This window comes from Pan troglodytes, chromosome 8 (genome assembly GCF_028858775.2).
Source record: "Pan troglodytes isolate AG18354 chromosome 8, NHGRI_mPanTro3-v2.0_pri, whole genome shotgun sequence".
Taxonomy (NCBI): Eukaryota; Metazoa; Chordata; class Mammalia; order Primates; family Hominidae; genus Pan; species Pan troglodytes.
Genome location: NC_072406.2, coordinates 29,746,855 through 29,769,280, shown reverse-complemented (window position 1 = coordinate 29,769,280; position 22,426 = coordinate 29,746,855). Strand labels below are relative to the sequence as shown.

Below are 22,426 nucleotides of genomic sequence, written 5' to 3'. Positions count from 1 at the left end.
TGTCGTCGTACGGGGCCCAGGAGGTGCTTGGCTTTGCAGACACCTGCTCCTCTGCCATCTCCACCCCACGCTTTTACTTCCACCTCGCTTTCACCAGCTGTATTTAGCATGCTCTAGCACCTTCCAGGGGTGTTTTGTGGGTGAGATTCTTAGATGAAACACTTTGGATTCTTGGATGCTAGGGGCTGTTATGACAAGCTTCGGCTCTTCCCTCCCCACCCACAGCCACAGTTTTGCTTGCAGCCTACGGGGCCTGTTGGGGGCATGAAGCAGCTAAGGCTCTCCCCTAGCCAGAGGCAGCTCCTAGGTGAGGCAGTGCCAGGGTCCCACTCAATTCCTTGCTGCATGGAATCTTCTCATAGATCATAGACATCTTTATTTTTAAGCTTTTTGCACTTGCAGACCATACATTTTTCTGGGATTCTTAAAAATCTGATTTTAGGCTGAGCACCGTGGCTCACACCTGTAATCCCAGAAGGTCTGAGGAGGAGGAGGAGGTCTAAGGCCAAGGCAGGAGGATCATTTGAGGCCAGGAGTTCTATATTAGCCTGGGCAATACAGCAAGACCCTATCTCTACAAAATATTTAAAAATCAGCCAGACATGATGATGCACACACACCTGTAGTCCCAGCACTTTGGGAGGCTGAGACAGGAGGATCTATTGAGTCCAGGAGTTTGAGGCTGCAGTGAGCTATGATGGCACCGCAGCCAGGGCAACAGATCAAGACCCTGTCCCTAAACAAACTAGGAGGAAATGGATGAAAATTATTAAGTCTGCTGAATCTACCCAGGGCTACAAGTATTTTTTTAAACGTTAAACTCTTCATTCTTTTTCAGGATTTTTTTTCCCAAAAAACTCAAAAATGTGAAAGTGAAAAAAGAAGAGATGGAGTTCAAAGTCTCATCTCCTGTTGAGCTCTCGGAGATGCCGTCTCCATTATCCCATTGCCAGGTGTTCAGTTGCTCCTAATTACCACTTTGCTCTTCCTGCACACCGGCAGAAATGAGATGCTGTGTTTGTGGGTAGTATTTGCCACTTCAAAGAGAACACGGCTTACATAGGGAAGTTTGTCTTTGCCAGGGAAGTGGGAAAAGGTACCAGATGCAGTTTCTCTGAGCTGCTTCTGCCTAAAGCTCACCTGGTGAGAGCCGCATAGATAATGCACATGTAGGTAGTAGGTAGCTGGGTATTTTCTGGCGTTGATTCCTAAGGATTTTTAAAATATCATTACTCTACTTGTTTTTGTTTTTAAACAGCCACGGGGTATTGCTATGTTTCCCAGGCTAATCTTGAACTCCTAGGCTCAAAGGATCCTCCTGCCTCAGGCTCCGAAAGTGCTGAGATTATAGGCATGAGCCACCACACCTGGTCTGCTCCATAAGTGGAACGTGATTCACCTTCCAGAAAATCCATGGGCGATGGAGGGGGGGAAAATAATACAGTGCTGTCTAAAATCTCATGATAATGGCCGGGTGTGGTGGCTCACGCCTGTAATCCCGGCAATTTGGGAGGCCAAGGCGGGTGGATGGCTTGAGTCCAAGAGTTCAAGACTAGCGTGGGAAACAAGGCAAAACTCCATCTCTACAAGAAATGCAAAAATGAGCCGGGTGTGATGGTATGTGCCTGTAATCCCAGCTACTTGGGAGGCAGAGGTTGCAGTGAGCTGATAATGTTCCAATGCACTCCAGCTGGGCGACAGAGCAAGACTCTGTCTCAAAAAAACTCACGATAATTATAGATTATCATGCCATAATCTAACCAGAGCACAGAAGGAATCTTAGAGGTACAAGCCCTGTAGAGTTTCAATTAACATGATTTGGTTAAGGGGTAAATATGTTAATATTAAAGTGATTTGCTCTACAGGGTTCCTGGGTAAAGCATGTAAGTTCCATTCAGATGCCCAACCCTGACCAGGTTGAATCCTTTGCCTGGAGTGCTTTATCTTTGTGAGGTCTGGCACATTCCAACAGAGCACCTGCTCAGTGTGTGATATCTGCCGTGGATACGAGATGGGGAGTAGCAGTGCTCAGGCCAGATAGTTACCATCCCTGTTTAGATCCACACACCTCCTTTTTCTGTTTGGGGAAACGCAAATCACCCTGCTAGTGGATTAATCCCAAAGCCTTCTGAATTCCAATTCACCATTCTCTGCCCTGCACTCTGAAACCTATAGGCCTGAACTTAGATTCAACGTGATGTCCAGCTTTCCACTGACATGGTGTATTAGTCCATTCTCACACTGCTATAAAGACATACCTGAGACTGCATAATTTATATAGAAGAGGTTTAACTGGCTCATGGTTCTGCAGGAGGTACAGGAAGCATGGCGGCTTCTGCTTCTGGGGAGGTCTCAGGAAACTTAGAATCATGGTGGAAGGCAAAGGAGGCAGGCACACATGGCAGAGCCAGAACGAAAGAGCACAAGGGCGTCCATGCTGCATGCTTTTCAACAACCAGATCTCGCGAGAACTCATTCACTATCACGAGAACAGCACCAAGGGGATAGTGCTGAACCATTCATGAGAAACCGCCCCCATAATCCAACCACCTCCAACACTGAGGACTACAATTCTACATGAGATTTGGTGGGAACACAGATCCAAACTATAGCACACGGCCATGTGTCACCTGCTGTGGTGAAATCATCAGGTCACCTGGGCAGAGAGAAACTGAGAGGGAGGGACAGTGCCAAGAGCAGATGGCCAACAGCCACAAATAGGGAGAGGAGGAGGAATATCAGTGGTGATACTAATACCACTATGTATGGTATGCTTTTACCGTTTGTCCTTATCGTAAAACAAGAGAAAGCAAAGGCTTCTCTCTAGATACTGGCATTCCTTTTCATGGGACACCAGATCTGTGTAATGTCACTACATCTAGAGCCACAGGACAATGTGTGCTCCACATGGTTTCCTTCACGTGATATTGCTTAAGGCTTCAATGACTTAGTATATACAACGTGGCAGAGAAGCTTCCTGTGCACACACTACAGGAATCCTGCCCTGGTGATGACCAGCCTAATGACTCAGAGGTCATGAACGACCCTCATCTGCCCATGTAGGAGCCTCGTGAGGCCAGAAAGACTCTAACCCTTCCATGATAATAAAAATTCATTCTGATTTTTTTTTCCAACAAAGGGAAGAAAACACTACTTTTATGTTAATTTTAGCTGGGCCTGGTGAGTTGTACCTGTAATCCCAGCTACTCAGGAGTCTGAGATCACTTGAGGTCAGAAGTTTGAGACTAACCTGGGCAATATAGCAAGATCCCATCTATAAAAATAGTTTAAAAAATATATATATAATGTTAATTTTAACCAAATTCTCTTATAAATTACTATCTTCAACTAGTTCTTATCAACATTAAAAATAATTAACATTCTATAAAAGTCCTTTGTACCTTAAAGGAGTTTAGTAGAATCACCCTGCTCACAGTACTGTACAAAAGTGTCCGCAAGAGGACAATGGCCTGGCTCCCAGAAGGCCTCACGAAGCGGCACTGCAGCGCCTTTACTGAGTGCCTGGTCTTCCCTTTAGCCTTAGAAGCCCTGCAAGCTGGCAAGGTGTGCCTGTAATCCCAGCACCTTGGGAGGCTGAGGCAGGAGGATCACTTGAAGCCAGGTGTTTAAGAAAAAAAATTAGGCATGGTGGCATGTGCTTGTGCCAGCTACTCAGGAGGCTGAGGCAGGAGGATCACTTGAGCTCAAGAGGTGGAGGCTACAGTGAGCCATGATTGCACCACTGCACTCCAGCCTGGGCAACAGAGTGAGACCCTGTCTCAAAAAGGCAAGAGAAATGAAACCCTGCAGCCAACTGAGGAAAAAACATAAGAAGTTGTTGGAGGAACCGGAATTCCACCACAGAGGATAACTGCCCCCAAAGACGGGAACACTTGCCTCAGTCTGCACAGCACAGATCCCTTCAGTAGACTGATGGTAGTCACCTGATGAGCATGGAATTGAGGACATCAGGAAGTGATGCTTGGCTCAGATGTTCAGTCACTCCATATTTTTGGGGTGACAGTTGTGTATGAGGCACCAGGCACTGGAGAAACAAAAGTGATGTTGGCCTAGTCCCTGTCTCAGAGGCACTAATGATCCAGTTGGGATCCATGTATTTGGATATTTGTAATACTTCCTAGTAAGTACAGCTATACACACTTTCATTAAGTCAATCAACAAACATTTCTAGTGTGTCCCAGGGACACTGAACAAGACAGATAAGGTTCTGGTGCTCTAGGAATGAACCTTCTATCAGGGGAGGCAGGAAACAGACATCAAATAAATAACTAGATGGTGACGAGTGGTATGATGGAAATGAACATAGTCAAAGATAGAAAGTGTGGGCAAAGATGACCTGGCTGGGGAACTCACATTTGCAGTAGACCAGAGTGGTGATGTATTCATCAAGACCAGCATTGCTTTGATTACAAGGAACACAAGGCCTAAGAGGGAGGGGGATTATTTGATGATTTTACACTAAACATCATCCAGCAATACAGCTGACTTCAGGCATGGGGACCCACAAAATGTCCTTAGGCCCAGTCTCTCTCCGTCCTTCAATCCTGCTTTGTCTGCTGGTTTCTCCCCCAAGCAGGCTCTCTCGCCACAGTGCTAGGACAAGGTACCAGCAGATCTGGGCTCATCCTTCCTACTTCAAGTAAAACAGAAAAGAAAGGACTTTTCTTCCCACGTGGTTTGAGCTCTGATGTGAGGCCTGTTTTTCTCGCTGGCTCTTCTTGGCCCTGTGCTTGTGTGTAAACCAGTTACGGCACCCAGGGTGACAGGACACCCTGATGGACCTAAGACTGAGTCATGTTGACACTAACATCAGGGAAGCACAGCCAGACCCCTGAGTCTCAACACCTGCAGTCACATCACGGTATTTAAACTCTGGGCCTTGTTTCCCCACCTGTCAAATGGGAATGGTGGTAGCGCCTGTCTCAGGGGGACCTTGAGATGAGCATTCCAGGCAGAGTGAATAGCGATGGGAAACAGAAGCCCCTAAGGAGTTGGGATCAGGGGCATGGAGGGTCGTGGCAGAAGGTATGGAGGGGAGCTGGCCAGAAGCTGGACCGTGCAGGTGTGGATCGCGTGTGCCAGGTGGGCGGTGCTGTGTTGTTTTCTGTGATTCCTCCTAGGCACATAGTCCCGCCAGGGCATCCACAGAACTCACAGCCGCTGGTCCCTACTGCCTGCATTTTCTCCCCCGTTTTCAGTGCTGACTCTGATGGGCAGGTTCTCTCTCCAGCTTTGCTGATATCCCTGGTCTGCTTATAGTTGAGGCGCACTGGTCTGGGAGTTACGCTGGTGTTATTTTGGGTGACTTTTCATGTTTCTGCTTTGATCTATTCTGTGTTGATTTTTATTACTTAACACCCAGGGGAAAACCTTGTTTCCCCATACGTTCAAGTTTTGGGGTGGTGCCTCACTCTTGCCCCGACCAGAGTCATCCCCAGCTAGTTCTGTGTTGGCAGGGCATAAAATCTGAAGCAGGTTATGTTAATATGGGCCAAAGTGACCATTGGTGACTGTATCGTATCATCATCCAGCTAGCCATTTTAAGAGGTCCATTAGATGATTACTATTTAGGTTCTGAGAGCTAGATTCAAGTTAGTGCATTTTCATAGTAGTGGTTTTGAAGAGTAATTTTTAAACGGGTAAATTGCCCATACAAAAATAATTCCTAACTTACTTCCTTATATTTATGAATAGGTTTGTGTATCGTTGTATTACAAGCACATACATATACAGTTGGATGTCTCTTTTTAGTCTCTGCAGATGCCAAGTACTAAAATGATTCTTTCTTTTCATAAATAAAAGAAATCCACTCCAGGTATGAAGTCTATCAGGGAAGTAACTTACCAGTGCCCTTGGACTGATTTCCTTTTGCCTTTGAGTTTATTCTGGAAATTGCAACATTTAGCACTTTGCAGTTTAATTTAAAAGGATTACCTATTTTCTTAAATGCTTAAGCAGGGAAGCAAGTTGCAGTTATTGATTTTTCTCTGCATGTATTCCGTGAAAGCTCCTTCCCCAGGGAACATACCTCCTGAACTGCATGCCTGCTGGTGACAGCTTGGACCTCTGATACATAACCAAAGACCTTACCTAATATCCTTGCAACTGCTCCGGGAATTTTTATTAAGTAAAAGCATCATTAGAGTAGACAGGATGATGAAGTTTAATGAGCATCTTTTTTGCATGATATTGTTAGTTTTGCTCTGCCAGAATCCTCATTTCTCCCCTCCAGTGGGGCAGATCGTGAGTCTAGAATATATGGCTGTTTTGAAATCTGCCTTATATATTATAGCCTATTTTTCATATAGCTTGCTATCTGTCTTAAGCCAACTACACATTTCCTTGTGGCTGTTTATATAGATGCCATTTGTGCATGCATGTTTATACTTTCTTTCTCCACTATGTTGGGAACAGAAAGCAGGTTACAATGGAGAAGAATGTGACAGACACACGCTGCCATTCGTAAATTGCATGGAACCATCTCTTGGAGGTTTGATCTCAAAAAGAAAAATAATCATTTCCTTTTGAATTAATGAGACTTCTCACAGGAATTAGGGTAACTGTTAATTTTTTTTTCTTTAGGACTCAGCAATTTACATGCTCAGGTTCTGTCACCAGACCCTGATAGCTGCCGGCTAGGAGAAATAAAGCTATCGCAAGTGCTTATTAATAATCTCGGCTTCACACTTTGTCCACAGATCTATTTGCAGAGATTTTAAATTTAGCATCCTACCAGAAGATTACAGATTAGAAGCAAAATTATTTTTCTCCATTATTTTCACTGGCCATATCCTGAGATTTTAAAATTGGTTCTTTTCTTGGTCTGTATGAGGACTTGCCATGGAAACACCCAAAACAACAGTAGGGATACATATGACACGAGCAAACGACTTCAGAACAGCATATTGCACCTCTCATATACCTGGCATTCTGAAAGACAATATTTACATAGCACACAATGTGTTTCTAGCAGTGCCTGGAGTGTATAGACTACAAAAGAAGTTAAGCCTGCACTCCCTGCCCTGCAGAAAATGGTAGACTTCTTAAGAAAACAAAACCAAGATGGGAGATGAGGTAACTTAGTGCTTTAAGAGTTTGAACTTTGGAGTCATTGCCTGGGTTTATCGGAGCCTCAAGCTGCTAAGCCTCAATTTCCTCATCTGACAAATAATGATCATAATAGGAGCTTCCTCGCTGGGTTGTTGCGACAGTGAATAATGAATGCACGTTAGCTGCATTGGAAATGTTGTGCTGTGATCACGGCACTCTGCTGATGTTTTGAGATAACATGCCAAGGTCAGGAGTCACTTTATGTATCATCAAGGACTTAGTGATGAGATCCTGATACATCCCATAGGGCTTTGTGATGGCAGAATGGAGAAGGGGAGGAGGAAGCTGTGAAAGTCTTCAAGGCCTCAAAATATGGACAGAGGAGATCTCAGTTGCAGAGGGGACCTAAGCAGGCATTCCTGGCAGTAATAACACAGATAAGCAACAACAACAACAACAACAAGCCAAAAGGAATGTTGGCTGTCAGGAAAGGCTTATCTCAGGCCTCAGATTGAGTTAGCCATTTTTTCATTTTTCAATGAGTGAGCCCAAGGCAACCTGATTACCAGTTCACCTGCCAGAGAGATAATGAGCGAATACTCCCCTTTTCCAGTTCACATGGCAGAGCTTCTGGAAAGACACAGGACTCTGAGGCTACTCAGCTAATAGGTGGCAGAACTCACACTCGCTCCATCTTTCCTGCACTCTGCCCTGCCTGCCTCAAGCCCAGCCTTACCTTGCACACGCCTGTTAGTGCAGAAAGAGAGGACATTAGGCAAGCCAGATTCCCCAGCCACATGCGCTGTGGCTGCTCCGTGCCAGGTGCCAGGCTAGGTACCCCATCCAGAGGCCAGAGGTTGCTGTTTTTCATCCATGCACCAGGAAGAGTTGTTCAGACATCCTGTGTAGGACACACTGGGAAGGGAAGTCACCTGCATCAGGAAGACAAAGAAGGGAACCATTATAATAATTGAATGGCCATGTGACATGGGCCTGATTAAAGAAGAAAAAAGGAGTGGATGATGGAAATAAACGAGGTACCATAAAACAGCTAATTAATGAGTTATGGGCCCTTTGAGGAGCTGATGAAAGCTGCGGTCCCTTTCTGCCGAAATATACATATGCAACTTTACTTAGAGTTTCAGACACTTCTAGGGTCCTAGGCTAAGAACTTCTACTGTAGAGGAAACTAAATTCCTATCAGACCTGATTAATATGGTGACCAAAAACAAAAAGAGGAGAATGTCAAAATAACTTAGCGTTTGCTCCTGAAGTTCTGGAGACATGGAGGGACAGACCTGTGGAAGGTGGGGTGAGGGACTCTTCCCTTCCTTTTGGGGATTCATAGCCAAAGTGTCCCAGTGGGCTGATGAGGACTTGGAGAGCAGCTGCTCGGAGACAATCATTAAAGTTATAAAATTAGATGGAAAGAAGACACAAAGACAGACAAGACCAAAGAGGTGTCCAGAGAGAAAACAAGAACCAGGATGACATCCTAGAGCCACGGGAGGACATTTTTAAGAATGAATGGCTCTGCGGGCGGTGGGGGGGGGGGCGGGGGTCTTCCTTGCTGCTGCAGCAAAGGGATATGAGACCCTTGGATCTGACATAAGACTCAATTTTTCCAAAAATGAAGATGCCCGTATTAAATAAAATCCACGTATCAGCCAGGCGCTGTGGCTTACACCTGTGATCCCAGCACTTTGGGAGTGTGAGGTGAGAGGATTGCTTGAACCCCAGAGTTTGAAACCAGCCTAGCAACATAGTGAGACCCCATCTCTACAATAAGATTTTAAAATAAGCTGGGCATGGTGCTCTGCACCTGTAGCCCCAGCTACTTGGGAGGCTGAGGCAGGAGGATCGCTTGAGCACAGCGGTCAATGCTGCAGTGAGCTGCGATCATGCCACTGCATTCCTGGGTGGACAGATCAAGACCCTGTCTCAAACTCCCCCCCCCCCAAAATAAACCACTTGTCAGTAATAGAAAATCATGCATAATACATCTGCTTAATCAAAAAAAGTTGCAACATTTATTCTGAGTACAGTGGACTGGAATTTTTTGCTGTGCAATCTTAGCTGTCCAGGCGGTAGTGGTCAGTTGCACGGAGCTTGGAGCGGCCTGTCTGCAGGCTGTTTTAACAGCACGCCACCGAAGTCACCAGCCTACCGACCCAGGCAGTCTCCAGGATCGTTTCCCCATGATCCTTCGAGAGATGGGCTTCAGCAGGGGTTCCTGGGGTGGCAACTCAGGGCAGCGCCCACTCCCACATTGGCATTTGGGCTTCACAGTGAGATCAAGAGCCCTTGTGAGCCTAGCAGACTGGTTCACTCATCTCATCTCCCACCACTGAGAGCGTCACAGGCATCTCATCTTTGAAACCGTCTTCAGTGACAGAAGCCTGTTACCAGACTCTCAAGAGCAACTGATCCTCTTGTGTCACTTCAGAGTGCGCTTTCTCGTTTTTTTCCTACTTCTTAATCATCTCCCAATTCTCCTCTCCAAACCCCAGCTATCAGGGGAGAGATGCTCTAGGGCTCCATGTCAAAGGGTTTCCTCCAGTTCCTGGGCTAAGCATTTTACCCACCAGCCACTGCAGCCCCATGGGTGACCTTGGGCCAGGCTCCCTTTATCACTCTCCAGCTGTCATAGCCGAGTGGCAGTGCCCGCCGAAGCTCTCCCAGAAAGATCTACACCAAAGGCACAGGCTGGCAGTGCAGATTCCGGGCAGCACGAGGGCATGGCAGCAGCCTGCAAGAGGTGGAAGGAGTTGGCCCTGGTAGCCTGCATCAGAGAAGCTTCCTGAGAGGTTAGAAGCGGCAGCTGTCATTCTGAAATGCCTACTGTGTGCCCAAGGGACAAGAGCGTTTCCCTAATTTAATCTTCTCCCAAGCTCTCCATGGTAGCTGAGAATCTTCATCTTCCTCTTGGAGATGGAGACATCAGACTGTGGGAGGTGAGGGAGGTTCCCCAGGGCACACATCGTTCAGGGCTGAGCAGGGTGTGGAAGGCAGAGGTGGCTGTGAGTCCCAGAGACTGTTCTCCAGGAATCCCCAGTGCAGGATGTGGTGGGCTCCTGTAGGGCCAGACAGGTACCACATGAGCAGAGAGCTGCAGTGGCCCTGAGGGCACATGCTGTCTAGGAGGGGACAGTGGTGCCCAGGTCTTAGGGATGGTTGGCGTTTCCCAGGTGAAGGAGATGGAGAAGCTTTGTTCACCAAGGCCCTGGGGGAAAAGTACAAGTTACAAGAGGTCAGGACAAAAGTTTTTCGCCAATCCTGGCACTTCCCCGCATGGCCCTGCATGGTATGCCACACTCTTTCCTCTCAGGAACTGCAAGGAATAGGTTGTCTTTCAATGGCACTGACTGTTCTGTCCTCTGTAGTCAGTCGCTGCTATAAATTCAATCCAGGTACATGCAAAACAAGCCACGAGTGTTAGCTTCAGAGGATGGTGGGACAGGGACCAGCCAGTTCGTAGTAGCAAGGGGACAGTTTGCAAAGCTATTTGCACTTCCTCTCGTAGAAACAACACCCGTTTTTCCTTTGGGACACACCTTGCCTCTCTGCATCTTGGTTCTTTCATTTTTCCATCTTTTTAATTTGCCCCAGAAACTCATTTTCCCTATTGAAATTAAGCAGAATCCTCACGGACAGGCCACCCTGTCAGGCCCAGAGAGGCTCACCTACTATGTTAGTTCTCTATTGCTGCTCTAACACATTACCAAGAACTTAGTAGTTGAAAACAAAACGAATGTATTACCTGACAGTTCTGGAGGTCAGAAGTCTGAAACCAGTGTTGCTAGGTTGCCTCTTGCAGGAGATTCTAGGGAAGAGCATTTCCTTGCTTTTCTGGCTTACACAGACCACCTGTGTTCCTTGGTTCATAGCCCCTTTCCCCATCTTCAGAGACTGCAGTGTAACATCTTCAAATCTCTTTCACTCTGACCCCCTGCCTGTTTTTATTTTTGATTGATTGTTAAGGTCTTGCCCTATGGCCAGGCTGGAATGCAGTGGTGTGATCACGGCTCACTGCAGCCTCAAACTCCCAGGCTCAAGCGATCCTCCCAATGCAGCCTCCCAAGTAAGTAGCTGGGACTACAGGTGTGCTCCACCACACCTGGCTAATTTTTTTTTTTTTTTACTTTTTGTAGAGATAGGGTCTCCCTGTATTGCCCAGGTTGGTCGTGAATGCCTGGCCTCAAGCAATCCTCCTGCCTTGGCCTCCCGAAGTGCTGGGATTACAGATGTGTACCCCTGCAGCTGGTTCCTCCTGCTGCTTTCTTATAAGGACCCTTTTGATGACACTGAGCCCACGGGATCATCCAGGATTCTCTTCCCAGCTCAAGGTTCTTAACTAAGTCATGCCTGCAGAGTCCCCACTGCCATGGAAAATAACAGTCACAGGTTTCAGGGATCGGATGTGGCCATCTTTGGGAGCTGTGATTCTGTCTACCACACTTACTTGCCCAATTGAGGCCCCATGGCTCGTAACTGGCAGAGCCAGGAATGGAACACCAGACTTCGGAGCTTGTTGTGACTGCACCGCCACTGCCATAGCCACATCCCTGTGAAAACGGCCACTTATGGCCGCTTAGTAAAACACCAGCTCTCATCTGCCCACACAGCTGGAGGAGTTAAAGGATCGTGCGGCGGACAGCAGCGTCATCCAGCCCTGCCGATGACTCACTGAGGAAGTGGGCCATGCATTTAGCTCTGTCTTAGTTGCTTTCTTCAAAAAGGATTAAAACCTTTGTTCCAGAGGTGTTTGGTGATTTAGTGTTGATAGAAAATACCCTGTTATTTTGCAGGGGAAACAGCCCTAAAGAAGGAAGGTAATCATATAATTATCTTGATTTAATCACTCTTGACTGTAACTCCATGTCTGTCCTACTTTTCAATAAGCATTCGCTGACTGCTTCCAGTAGGTTTGCCATGGTGCTGGGCTTACCGAAACACCCTGCAAGGAAGACAAACGACATCTCTAGCTTACAGATAAAGAAACTGAGGCACGGAGAGGGAGGCAAACATTGCTGATCATTTGCCCAGAGTCATCAGCTAATAAACGTCAAAAGCAGGATTTGAACAGCAAGTTCAGGGCCACTGGCTCCCACCTGGCCCTTTGTAGTGACTTGTTCTGCAGCCCCAGGATGTTCAGACACACACAGTGGGATCTGAATATAAAAAGGCAGAGACTGAAACAGTGGAACATTCCAGTTCGCTCCGAAAAAGGAGAAGAGCCCTGCAGCTTTTGCAACCCCTTCTGAATTCGCTTGCCTGGATCCCCATCGTCAGGGCCAAGCTGAACACCCACCTCAGCCCTTCCCGCATTCAACACTTGACTCGAAGAAGGGCCTTGTCAATTCCTCTCAATTCCTACTGCTCCTCTCCCTCTGCTGACCTCTTATGATTGCCAAGACTCTTTCCTTACACTCGGGTATTGCTAGGTTTCCATGGGCATGAACAGTGGAGTCATCTTTCTGTCGACTTTTAGAATCCTTACAGTTTGGAGGCCAGGTGCGTGGCTCACGCCTGTAATCCCAGCCTTTCCAAGGTGGGTGGATCATTTGAGGTCAGGAGTTTGAGACCAGCATGGCCAACGTGGCGAAACCCCCTCTCTACTAAAAATACAAAAATTAGGCAGGCATGGTGGTACACACTTGTAATTCCAGCTACTTGGGAGACTGAGGCACGAGAATCACTTGAACTCGGGAGGCAGAAGCTGCAGTGAACTGAGATAGTACCACTGCACTCCAGCCTGGGCGACAGAGCAAGACTCCATCTGAAAAAATAATAATAATAATCCTTAAAGTTTGAAACTATCTTTGAATAAAAATGTACATACGTATTTTTTTGCTCTGTGCGGATAAGGGGTTGGGAAATAGAGGAAAGATCTCTGAGGCTGGAAGGAAGCTGTGTGTGTGTAGCTGAAGCTACCTAGGCCATAGGTGCCTGTGTGAAGACACATAACAGAGTCAGACCCTTGCTTCCTGCCAGGTGAGGGGAGCTTGGAGACCTGATGCCTCCAGGGTTTATTACTCTGCAGTGCTAAGCCCTTGAGCATTGAGTCAGTGGCCCTGAGTAGATCAACATCCGAGGACAAGGGCAGGTGCTATTAGAGGAGTAAGCATGTTTCGGAGCTTGGAGGATGAGGAATAGAATGGAGGGATCTACTTTGAGCATTTCCTCTGCGTATTTGTTGTGTCTGGGAGAGATGCCGAGAAGGAGGAACACAGGTTGAGTCCACATGGCTAATGCAGGGTGGTCCTTAACTTCGACACCTGCAGAGCCCCTTTTGTCATGTAAGGTAACATACTCCCAGGTTTCAGGACTTGAACACAGGTATCTTTGGAAATTGGGGGCAGCAACAAAGACAAGGTTGGACCCGCTGAACTTTACTCCCTATCTAAACCAGTGGTCTCCCACCTGGGACACAGGACCCAGGACCCCCAGGTGGCCATGGCCTCGTCTTCAGGGGCACCCGTGACCCTTTTAAAAGTGTAGGTTGGGGGAGCCCCTATAGGTTGAAAAATGTGCTTTCATGGAGTTTTTTTTTTTTTTTTCTGAGACAGAGTCTCACTCTGTTGCCAGGCTGGAGTGCAGTGGTGTGATCTCAGCTCACTGCACCCTCTGCCTCCCAGGTTCAAGTAATTCTGCTGCCTCAGCCTCCTGAGTAGCTGGGACTACAGGCACGCACCATTATGCCAGCTAATTTTTTCTTTTTTTTTCTTTTTTTTTTTTTTAAGTAGAGATGGAGTTTCACCATGTTGGCCAGGATGGTCTCCATCTCTTGACCTCGTGATCTGCCTGCCTTAGCCTCCCGAAGTTCAGATTCTCTTAAGGAGTTGTTTCTTCTTCTGTGGCTTCAGAGGAGGCACAGCCGGGCTGGTCAGGACAGGGCTACTGTCTCCATTACACAAGCAAAAAGGCCTCCAAACTAATTCCTAGAGATGTGGAAAGCCAATTTGCAGGCTCTTATGTTCTCTGTCTAGGACATATGGAAACTTCTTGATGCAAAAGAATGGCCTCCCCTTTTCCTGGAGTGCAATCCCAGCACCTGGCTGGATGTGCACGCCCTGGCTCGTAGGTCTGTCTCTGGCCAGCTCTGAACCCTGTGTTCTACACTCCGGAAAGTGACCGCGGATGGAACCTGCTTGTACCGCCTCCAAGGCAACACTTGGAAGACTGGAATAGTTAGAATACAGTATGGCCTTTCAAAACCATAGTGTCCAGCTTTCCTGGATCACAAAATCAACTGGGCAGTTCCATCTGCCAGCCTTTCCCCTCTGCCTGTCAGCCATGGTGGAGATGTCATCAAGAACACTAGTATTGGAGGCCAGGCACAGTGGCTCATCCCTGTAATCCCACTTTGGGAGGCCAAGGCAGGAGGATTACTTGGGGCCAGGAGTGTAACACCAGCCTGGGCAACCTAGTGAGACCCCATGTCTATTAAAATAATTTTTTTGTTGGGGCATGGTGGCTCACGCCTGAATCTCAGCACTTTGGGAGGCCGAGATGGGTGGATCACTGGAAGTCAAGAGTTCAAGACCAGCCTGGCCAACATGGTGAAACCCCATTGCTACTAAAAATCTGAAATTAGCTGGGCATGGTAGTGCATGCCTGTAAGCCCAGTTACTCAGGAGGCTGAGGCAGGAGAATTGCTTGAACCTGGGAGGCAGAGGTTGCAGTGAGCCAAGATCACACCACTGCACTCCAGCCTGGGCAACACAATAGGACTCCATCTCAAAAAAAAAAAAAAAAAATATATATATATATATGATATATAATAGATAATAGATAGTATATTTTATGATATATATGATAGATAATATATGATACATATATAATATATGATACATATAGATATACAGATAATATATGATATAGATATGATATATATCTATATCATATATTATCTATCATATATATCATATAATAGATATTATATATGATATATATATATATTTTTTAATTAGCTAGGCATGGTGGCATATATCTGTAGTCCAGCTACTCAGGAGGCTGAGCCATGAGATCGCTTGAGCCCAGGAGTTTGAGGCTGCAGTGAGCTATGATCATATACTGCCCTCCAGCCTGGGGAGCAGAGTGACAGAGTGAGACACTCAGGAAAAAAAAAAAAAAAATGCCGGATGCCAGTATATGCTAAACAGCCCAAGATGCCAGCATCCAGAGAGTGTGCATATTCCTTGTGTGGATGCTGGAGCTGGGCCACCTGGTACAGGGACGTCAGGCTCTGTGCCAACCCTCATTCACAGCAACTGCGGGCTGTGGAGCCGGGTATGCCCTTGCTGCAGAGGACCTGAGACACCCACCAGGCTCTCGTGGAGACAAAGTTATATCAATAAAAGGAGTTAATTTTGAGCTGTATTTATTTTAGGGTGGCTTTTAATTTGGTTTAATCAGAATTACTCATAAATTATCGATTAATTACCTTCTGCTGTTCAGTTAAATCCTCTCAGCCACGGAGCCAGCTTCACTGCGCAATGAATGCCATCCACCGTAATTATAGGGCACTTTGTCAGCATTTAATCAGCGGTACTTATTAATGTGGCATTGATGTGTGGTGGCCAGCCCCACGCTATCCATCATGGGTGAGCAGCCAGCACAGATTCGGACACCATTGCTCTCTGTCCCATTAGCCAGCCCCTGGGCTTTTGGGCCAAGCATCATGCTCGCTTTTCACTAAATGGACACTCTGTCTCTTCCATTCAATCCCATTTTTATCATTGTCGACTTAAACACTCATAAGCTTTTGAACTTCAGTCCAGAACGGCTGAGCAGGGCCTGACCACTTCTCCCAGTGAGTGTGAAATCCCAAGAGACTGGTCCGTGATCGGACATCATGGCATGGCAGGCATGTGTAAGAGAATTTTATATTCAACACAGCATAGCACCCAGAGAACACAGAAGTGATCTTTTGGTTTTCTTTGGCTTACTGAATATTTTTGGAGATTCTTCTATTCCTGAAAGCTCTTCCAGTGAAAGCTATCTTGTGTTGGCAAAATAGATCTGATAGTGTCCTTTCTCTGTCTTTGCAGCCTCTACGGCAGACACATGCAGGCCAACCCAGAACCACCGAAGAAGAATAATGACAAATCGAAAAAGATCAGCCGGAAACCCCTGGCAGCCAAGAACAGATAAGGAAGGGATTGGCATCGGCTGGCCTTCCAGCACCTTCTCTCTCCAACACTTCATTCTCTCTTGCTCTGTCTCTCAAATAAACCCAATGCGTGTGAGGCCTTTTTTATTTTTCTTTTCACTCTCTTTCTAATGCTTCCCACCTTACCTTTTAGATTCTTTTGCTAGGTGGGAGATTTTTATAAGGTCTTTAAACCATTTCCATTTGTTTCTTTAACATTACCAAAAGCAGGGAACAAAGCTCTTATTCAACTACAAATTCCATAGTGGGCTCTGGCTTTTCTTGAATAGACAACACAAGGTTGCTTATTATCAAAAGAATAATTAAAATCATGTAACCATTTAAATGTCACTGTTAACACTTTTCACTCTTTCTGTTGATTCACATAACTCATTATTTTGCTTTATTAAAAGTCTTCCTTCACCAACCACCGAGATATGCTAATTTAACTTACAAATGATTTTAATAAAATCTTGAGTTTGTATCATATGTTACTTATTGACTCAGAATAAAAGAACAGTCTGATCTTGGGGTATAACACATTTTCATTTACTTTTCTCCCCCAAAATCATCTTATCCAATTTTATTGGTTATACATGATAAACTTTTCATGAAAGAAATGCAAAATTAAATCACAGTTCGTTTCTTCTCACATTAATTTGTCAAGTTTTTTTTTTCTTTGAAGACTTTCTAAATTAGGAAGCAGAAAAACAAATCTCTAGGAGATTCTGCCAAAGGATTTTGGAAAGTAGCATTCCTTCGCCGAAGAAATGGTGATTTCTGCCAGGGGCTGGTAGACAAGAACTGTGAAAGGGAGAGAGAAAAAACCTCAACTGTGTATTTTGTCACGGCAGAAAATCTGCTCACATCGAAGCATTCTTCTAAGTGACTTCGATGCCAAGGAAGTTGTGTAAATGTGCACGCGCTACACCACACCCAGGGTGGAAACCACAGTTGCAGAGTCATTAAACAATCAATTGTTTAACATCTGTGATAGGCAGCTTTCCTTCTTTTCAACAGTGATACCTACGAAAATCAAAATAAATGCAAGCTGAGGTTTTGTGCTCACTGAAAGGGCTGTCAACCCCAGAAGGCCGACACAAAAAAAATGGTATGTGAAGATGCACCGTCTTTTCAAATGGCCTGGGAGAGGGGGCCTGCCCTTCTCTGCTGTGTCCTTTCGGCTTTCCAGTTGAGCTCCCAAGACCAGGACCCACTGGAGCATATAAAAAGTCAAAAATCACAATCAAACAACAAGTTCTGAGTTAATTAGGAAAAGACTTCGCATTTCAATCAGAGAGGCCACAGAGCAAGGTCTAAACTTCTGGCTTCTAGACAAATTCCTGATAGAACATTTAAATGTGGGAAGTGGCTTCCCCAGGTCCCATCCCCTGTTTAGGGATAGATACCATTTTTCTAGGTGCCATGTATGCCTCTGCCTGAATTTTTGTAATTGACTTTTGAGCTTCTGAGATTGCACGAGGGAGAACAAGGCCTCTGCTGTTGTGGATAGGAAAGACAACCTAAAATTAAACCAGCAAGAAAGCATTAGTAAAAATCTAACAATATGAAGGGCTCTTATGAGTCATTTTTTTCAAAAGATGAAAACACCAGAAACGCACAGGAACGAAATACCTCCCAGAAACGTGAAGCAGTCATCGAAGACTCACTGGTAATATTTTTAAAAAGTATACAGATCAAAGCAAAAAGAAGCCATGTGTAACAAAGAGAAGTGTGCAAATATTTTTTAAGGCAGTATTAAGTGCAAGAGGAGTAACATGAAATAAACATGCTTTCACATGGCTACTGGGAATATAAATTTCGCTCCAGAAAGGCCACAGCAGCTTGACGATAGGTGGCAAAACCTTCAGATTGTGTACTGGGGCCCAGAATTTTTATTTCTAGGAATGTATCCTGAGGAAATTATCAGAGATCCCCACAGACTGCAATGTTTAGGAATTGTCCTTATAGCATTGCATACACAAGAAAAACAGAGAAAAGCCTGATCCCTGTCAGTGGAAAAGGGGTTCAATGAATTACGGTGTGTCTGCATGAGGCTTTTATGACATTAAAAATTGTTGAACAACAGCCAGGCACAGTGGCTCATGCCTGTAATCCTAACACTTTGGGAGGCCAAGGTGGGAAGATTGCCTGAGCTCAGGAGTTTGAGACCAGCCTGGGCAACACGGTGAAACCCCGTCTCTACTAAAATACAAAAAATTAGCCGGGCGTCGCAGCGTGCGCCTGTAGTCCCAGCTGCTCAGGAGGCTGAGGCAGGAGAATTGATTGAACCCAGGAGGCGGAGGTTGCACTGAGCTGAGATTGCACCACCGCACTCCAGCCTGGGCAACAGAGCAAGATTCTGTTTCCAAGAAAAAAAAAATTGTTCAACAATAAGGGCAAAGGGAGAGAATCATAACATCTGATTAAACAGAAAAAGCAAGATTTTTCAAACTAATTATATAAGGATGGTCCCAGCTGTGTCAAAAGGAAGCTTGTTTGTAATATGTATGCATAAAAAATTAAATAGAGGTGAACACAATTTTAAGGCAGTTAAATTATCTCTGTATTGTGAACTAAGACTTTCTAGAATTTTACTTATTCATTCTGTACTTAAATTTTTTCTAATGAACATACTTTTGTAATCAGAAAATATTAAATGCATGTGTTTTTCAAAATCAAATTGGTATGTCATGGTATATTATGCAATCCAGGAAATATATATTTAAGCTCAAGCCATAATATAAAATGTCAGGAGGGTTTTTTCTCTTTTTGTTACCAAAATGGATTTCACGTCTTTTCCTACAGTTTTTAGTAACTTGATATCTGGATCAGCAAACAAAATATCCAAAGTTTGAAAGGTGGCCTTTTTTTTTTTTTTTTGAGACGGAGTCTCTCTCTGTCACCTAGGCTGAAATGCAATAGCGTGATCTCAGCCTACTGCAACCTCCGCCTCCCGGGTTCAAGCGATTCTCCTGTCTCAGCCTCCCGAGGAGCTGGGATTCCGGCACCCGCCACCACGCCCAATTAATTTTTGTATTTTTAGTAGAGACGGGGTTTCACCATGTTGGCCAGGCTGGTCTCGAACTCCTGGCCTCAGGTGATCCATCTGCCCGCCTCGTCCTCCGAAAGTGCTGAAATTACAGGCATGAGCCACTGCGCCCGGCTGAAAGGTGGCTTTTTCACAAAGATAATCTAACCTTTTTAGCCCAATGGTGAAATTAGCTGGCCCCCGCCCCCCCCGGCCTTTGATGCCTTGCAGTCTGGTCTTCCAAGTGCTAAGAGCCCACATGGGAAGCCGTGCATATTTTTTTATTCCTCGTTTGAAACTTCTTCCACAGGGTTTCTCTCCTTTATGTAAAACACTGTCCTTGCCCACGTGGCTAGGTAGCTTAGAGATGTTATTCAAAATACTTTCATGCACATAATCACATGGTCTGTGCAAGAGCCTTGTGGGATAGGTAAGGCAGGTTATTTGAGAATAAACTGTATAATGGTTCTCAGATCTAGGAGAGAAGTGTTTCTCTTTATTTGCTGGAGGTGATATAATGTTTATTAGGAGCCTTTTTTTTTTTTTTCAATTAAGGTAGGAGCAAGTAGAAAAAGTGGATGGGCCATTTGGCCACAGAACCACTTCTCTAAGCTTTGTACCGCCCTTATAATCTGTGGAACCCACATTAGGAAATACTCTGTGGGACAAAGCCACAGGCCCCCAGTCACATCAGGTTCGCCCTTTGGAATAGAAGTGACTTGTACACCACTCTGCAGAAGTGAATCTTCACTTTGATAAACTTAAATATAGAAGAGAAAATCCTGTGACTGCAGAGAACTGGGTTGTCCCAATCATTGTGTCCATATTCACTGAAAATACAAGTTGCCCCGTCCATGTTTCTTATCCTGTACTTTTACCTCCTTCTACAGACTCTGCACACAACACTTGTTTGTTGCCTCAGATTGCAAAGTTAAGTCACTAATAGTTCGGTTTCTAATAAAGCTTCGTAGTCATAATATCCTACAAGTACCGTGTTAGAAAATCTCTAGTCTCTACCTGCAAAACATAACATGAACTGAAGACTTCACATCATCTTCTTCCACACTGGCCCAGGTCACCCTGCCCTCTTGACTGCTCCACTCTGGTATCCTCTGGTGGGGCTCCTGCTTTTGCTCTTGCGCTGCGATCTCCATGCAACAGAGCAAATTTTTATATGCTGACATCACATCAGGACGCTCTTCTGCCCACTGTCTTCCAGTGAAGTCCCCTTGTGTCTTTCACTCAGAGTGAAAGCCTAGGTTACCAGGGTCTAGGGTCCCCCTACTCCTCCAGGTTCTTCCCCCTTCAAGACTTTTGTGCAGGTGATCCTTTTCTAGAATGTTCTGCCAAATGTATACCTGTAACTCCTTCATCTACTTCAAATCTTGGTTAAACAGTCACTTTCTCAACAGAGCCTCCCCTGATTACCCTGCTTTAAATTTGCAATTTATTTTGTCCGTCACCTGCCTCCCACCCCCAGCGAAGTAGAGGTTCCTCCAGGAAAAGGGTCAGCCAGCTACAGCTCAGAGGCACCCAGAAGCCAAACCTGGCCCACGCCTGTTTTTGTAAATAAAGTTGTGGGAACACAGCCATTCTCATTCACTTAAGGTCTGTGGCTGCTTTTTTCTTTTCTTTTTTTCTTTTTTTTCTTTTTTAATTTTGGAAAGGGAGTCTCCCTCTCTTGCTCAGGCTAGAATGCAGTGACACAATCTCAGCTCACTGCAACCTCCACCTCCAGGATTCAAGTGGTTCTCATGCCTCAGCCTTCCAACTAGCTGGGATTACAGGTGTGCACCATCAGACCAAACTAATTTTTTTTTTTTTTTTTTTTTTTTTTTTTGAGACGGAGTCTTGCTCTGTCTCCCAGGCTGGAGTGCAGTTTGGATTACTGCAAGCTCCGCCTCCCGGGTTCACGCCATTCTCCTCCCTCAGCCTCCTGAGTACCTAGTACTACAGGCACCCGCCACCACGCCTAGCTAATTTTTTGTATTTTTGGTAGAGACGGGGTTTCACCATGTTAGCCAGGATGGTCTCCATCTCCTGACCTCGTGATCCGCCCACCTCTGCCTCCCAAAGTGCTAGGATTACAGGCTTGAGCCACTGCGCCCAGCCTAATTTTTGTATTTTTAATAGAGACAGGGTTTTGTCATGTTAGCCAGGCTTGTCTCGAACTCCTGGCCTCAAGTGATCCATCTGCCTCAGCCTCCCAAAGTGCGGGGATTACAGGCATGAGCCACCATGCCCAGCCAGTCTGTGGCTATTTTTATGTGACCACAACAGAGCTGACTGGCTGACACAGAGACCTTATGGCTCACAAAGCAAAAGGTTTCTACTATCTGGCCCTTTCCAGAGAAACTTCTGCTGATTATTCTATCAACTGTTACATCCCCAGCACCCAGAATGGTGCCTTGTATACAATAGGAGCTCAATAATTATTTAATTGAATAGACTACAAATTGGATACTTGTGATTTGGATGATATAAAGCTAATATTAAGGTAGAGGGAAGGGAAAAAGTCCTAGACATCCCTTTTATACCTCATCATTCTGGGCTACTTTATCAAAGTTGAATTCTCGTAAGGGAAAAAAAATGTATGAATATTATTACAGGTGAGAATTTATGCAACCCTGTTAAGAGTTCAAACCTTTACCTGGATGTTTGGTTTTCCTTATAATTACACAATTGTTTCATACTTGACCATTTAGCCTTCCTCAAACAACCATCAATTTCTTCAGTAACAAAACCAGAAAGGGCTGGCACCCCAATTTACCTGTATGAACCCAGAAGAAGGGTTCATGTCAAAGGCAAAATCCAAACTGGCCTTGTCAATGTGAGTCAATTCAGATGTTTAGAAGCAGCAGAATTGGCAAGTAAAGTGAAAAGTCTCTGTTCTCTGGACATTTTGTGACCTAAAATTAGGCCTTAATCATTCCTGTGTGTATCTCTCCATTTATAGTATCATGTGATCCTACCATATATGGTGTGTCCTTATTTTTATAATTGATCTTCCCATCAACAACAGCTTTGGGAGACTCCTGGGCTCTAACATCATGTTTCTGTTAAGACTGCATAAACATTTTGTGTATTACCTCTTTCTTACCACATACTTATTTTGTACACAATAGAATTTGGTAATTGGCCACTGTTAAATTTCCCTCTTAATCTATTTT

The 22,426-nt window shown here is 45.3% G+C and overlaps 1 protein-coding gene across 1 annotated transcript in view; it reads left to right on the top strand.

Moving 5' to 3' along the window:
* Positions 1-18,908, top strand: part of RSU1 (Ras suppressor protein 1) — a 227,357-nt gene extending 208,449 nt beyond the window's left edge. Inside the window, exon 9 of the mRNA XM_001151460.8 lies at positions 16,125-18,908. Coding sequence (XP_001151460.4) covers positions 16,125-16,227 — 103 coding nt within the window. The 3' untranslated portion in view covers positions 16,228-18,908. The remainder of the gene's footprint in view (positions 1-16,124) is intronic.
* The last annotated feature ends 3,518 nt before the right edge of the window (positions 18,909-22,426 follow it).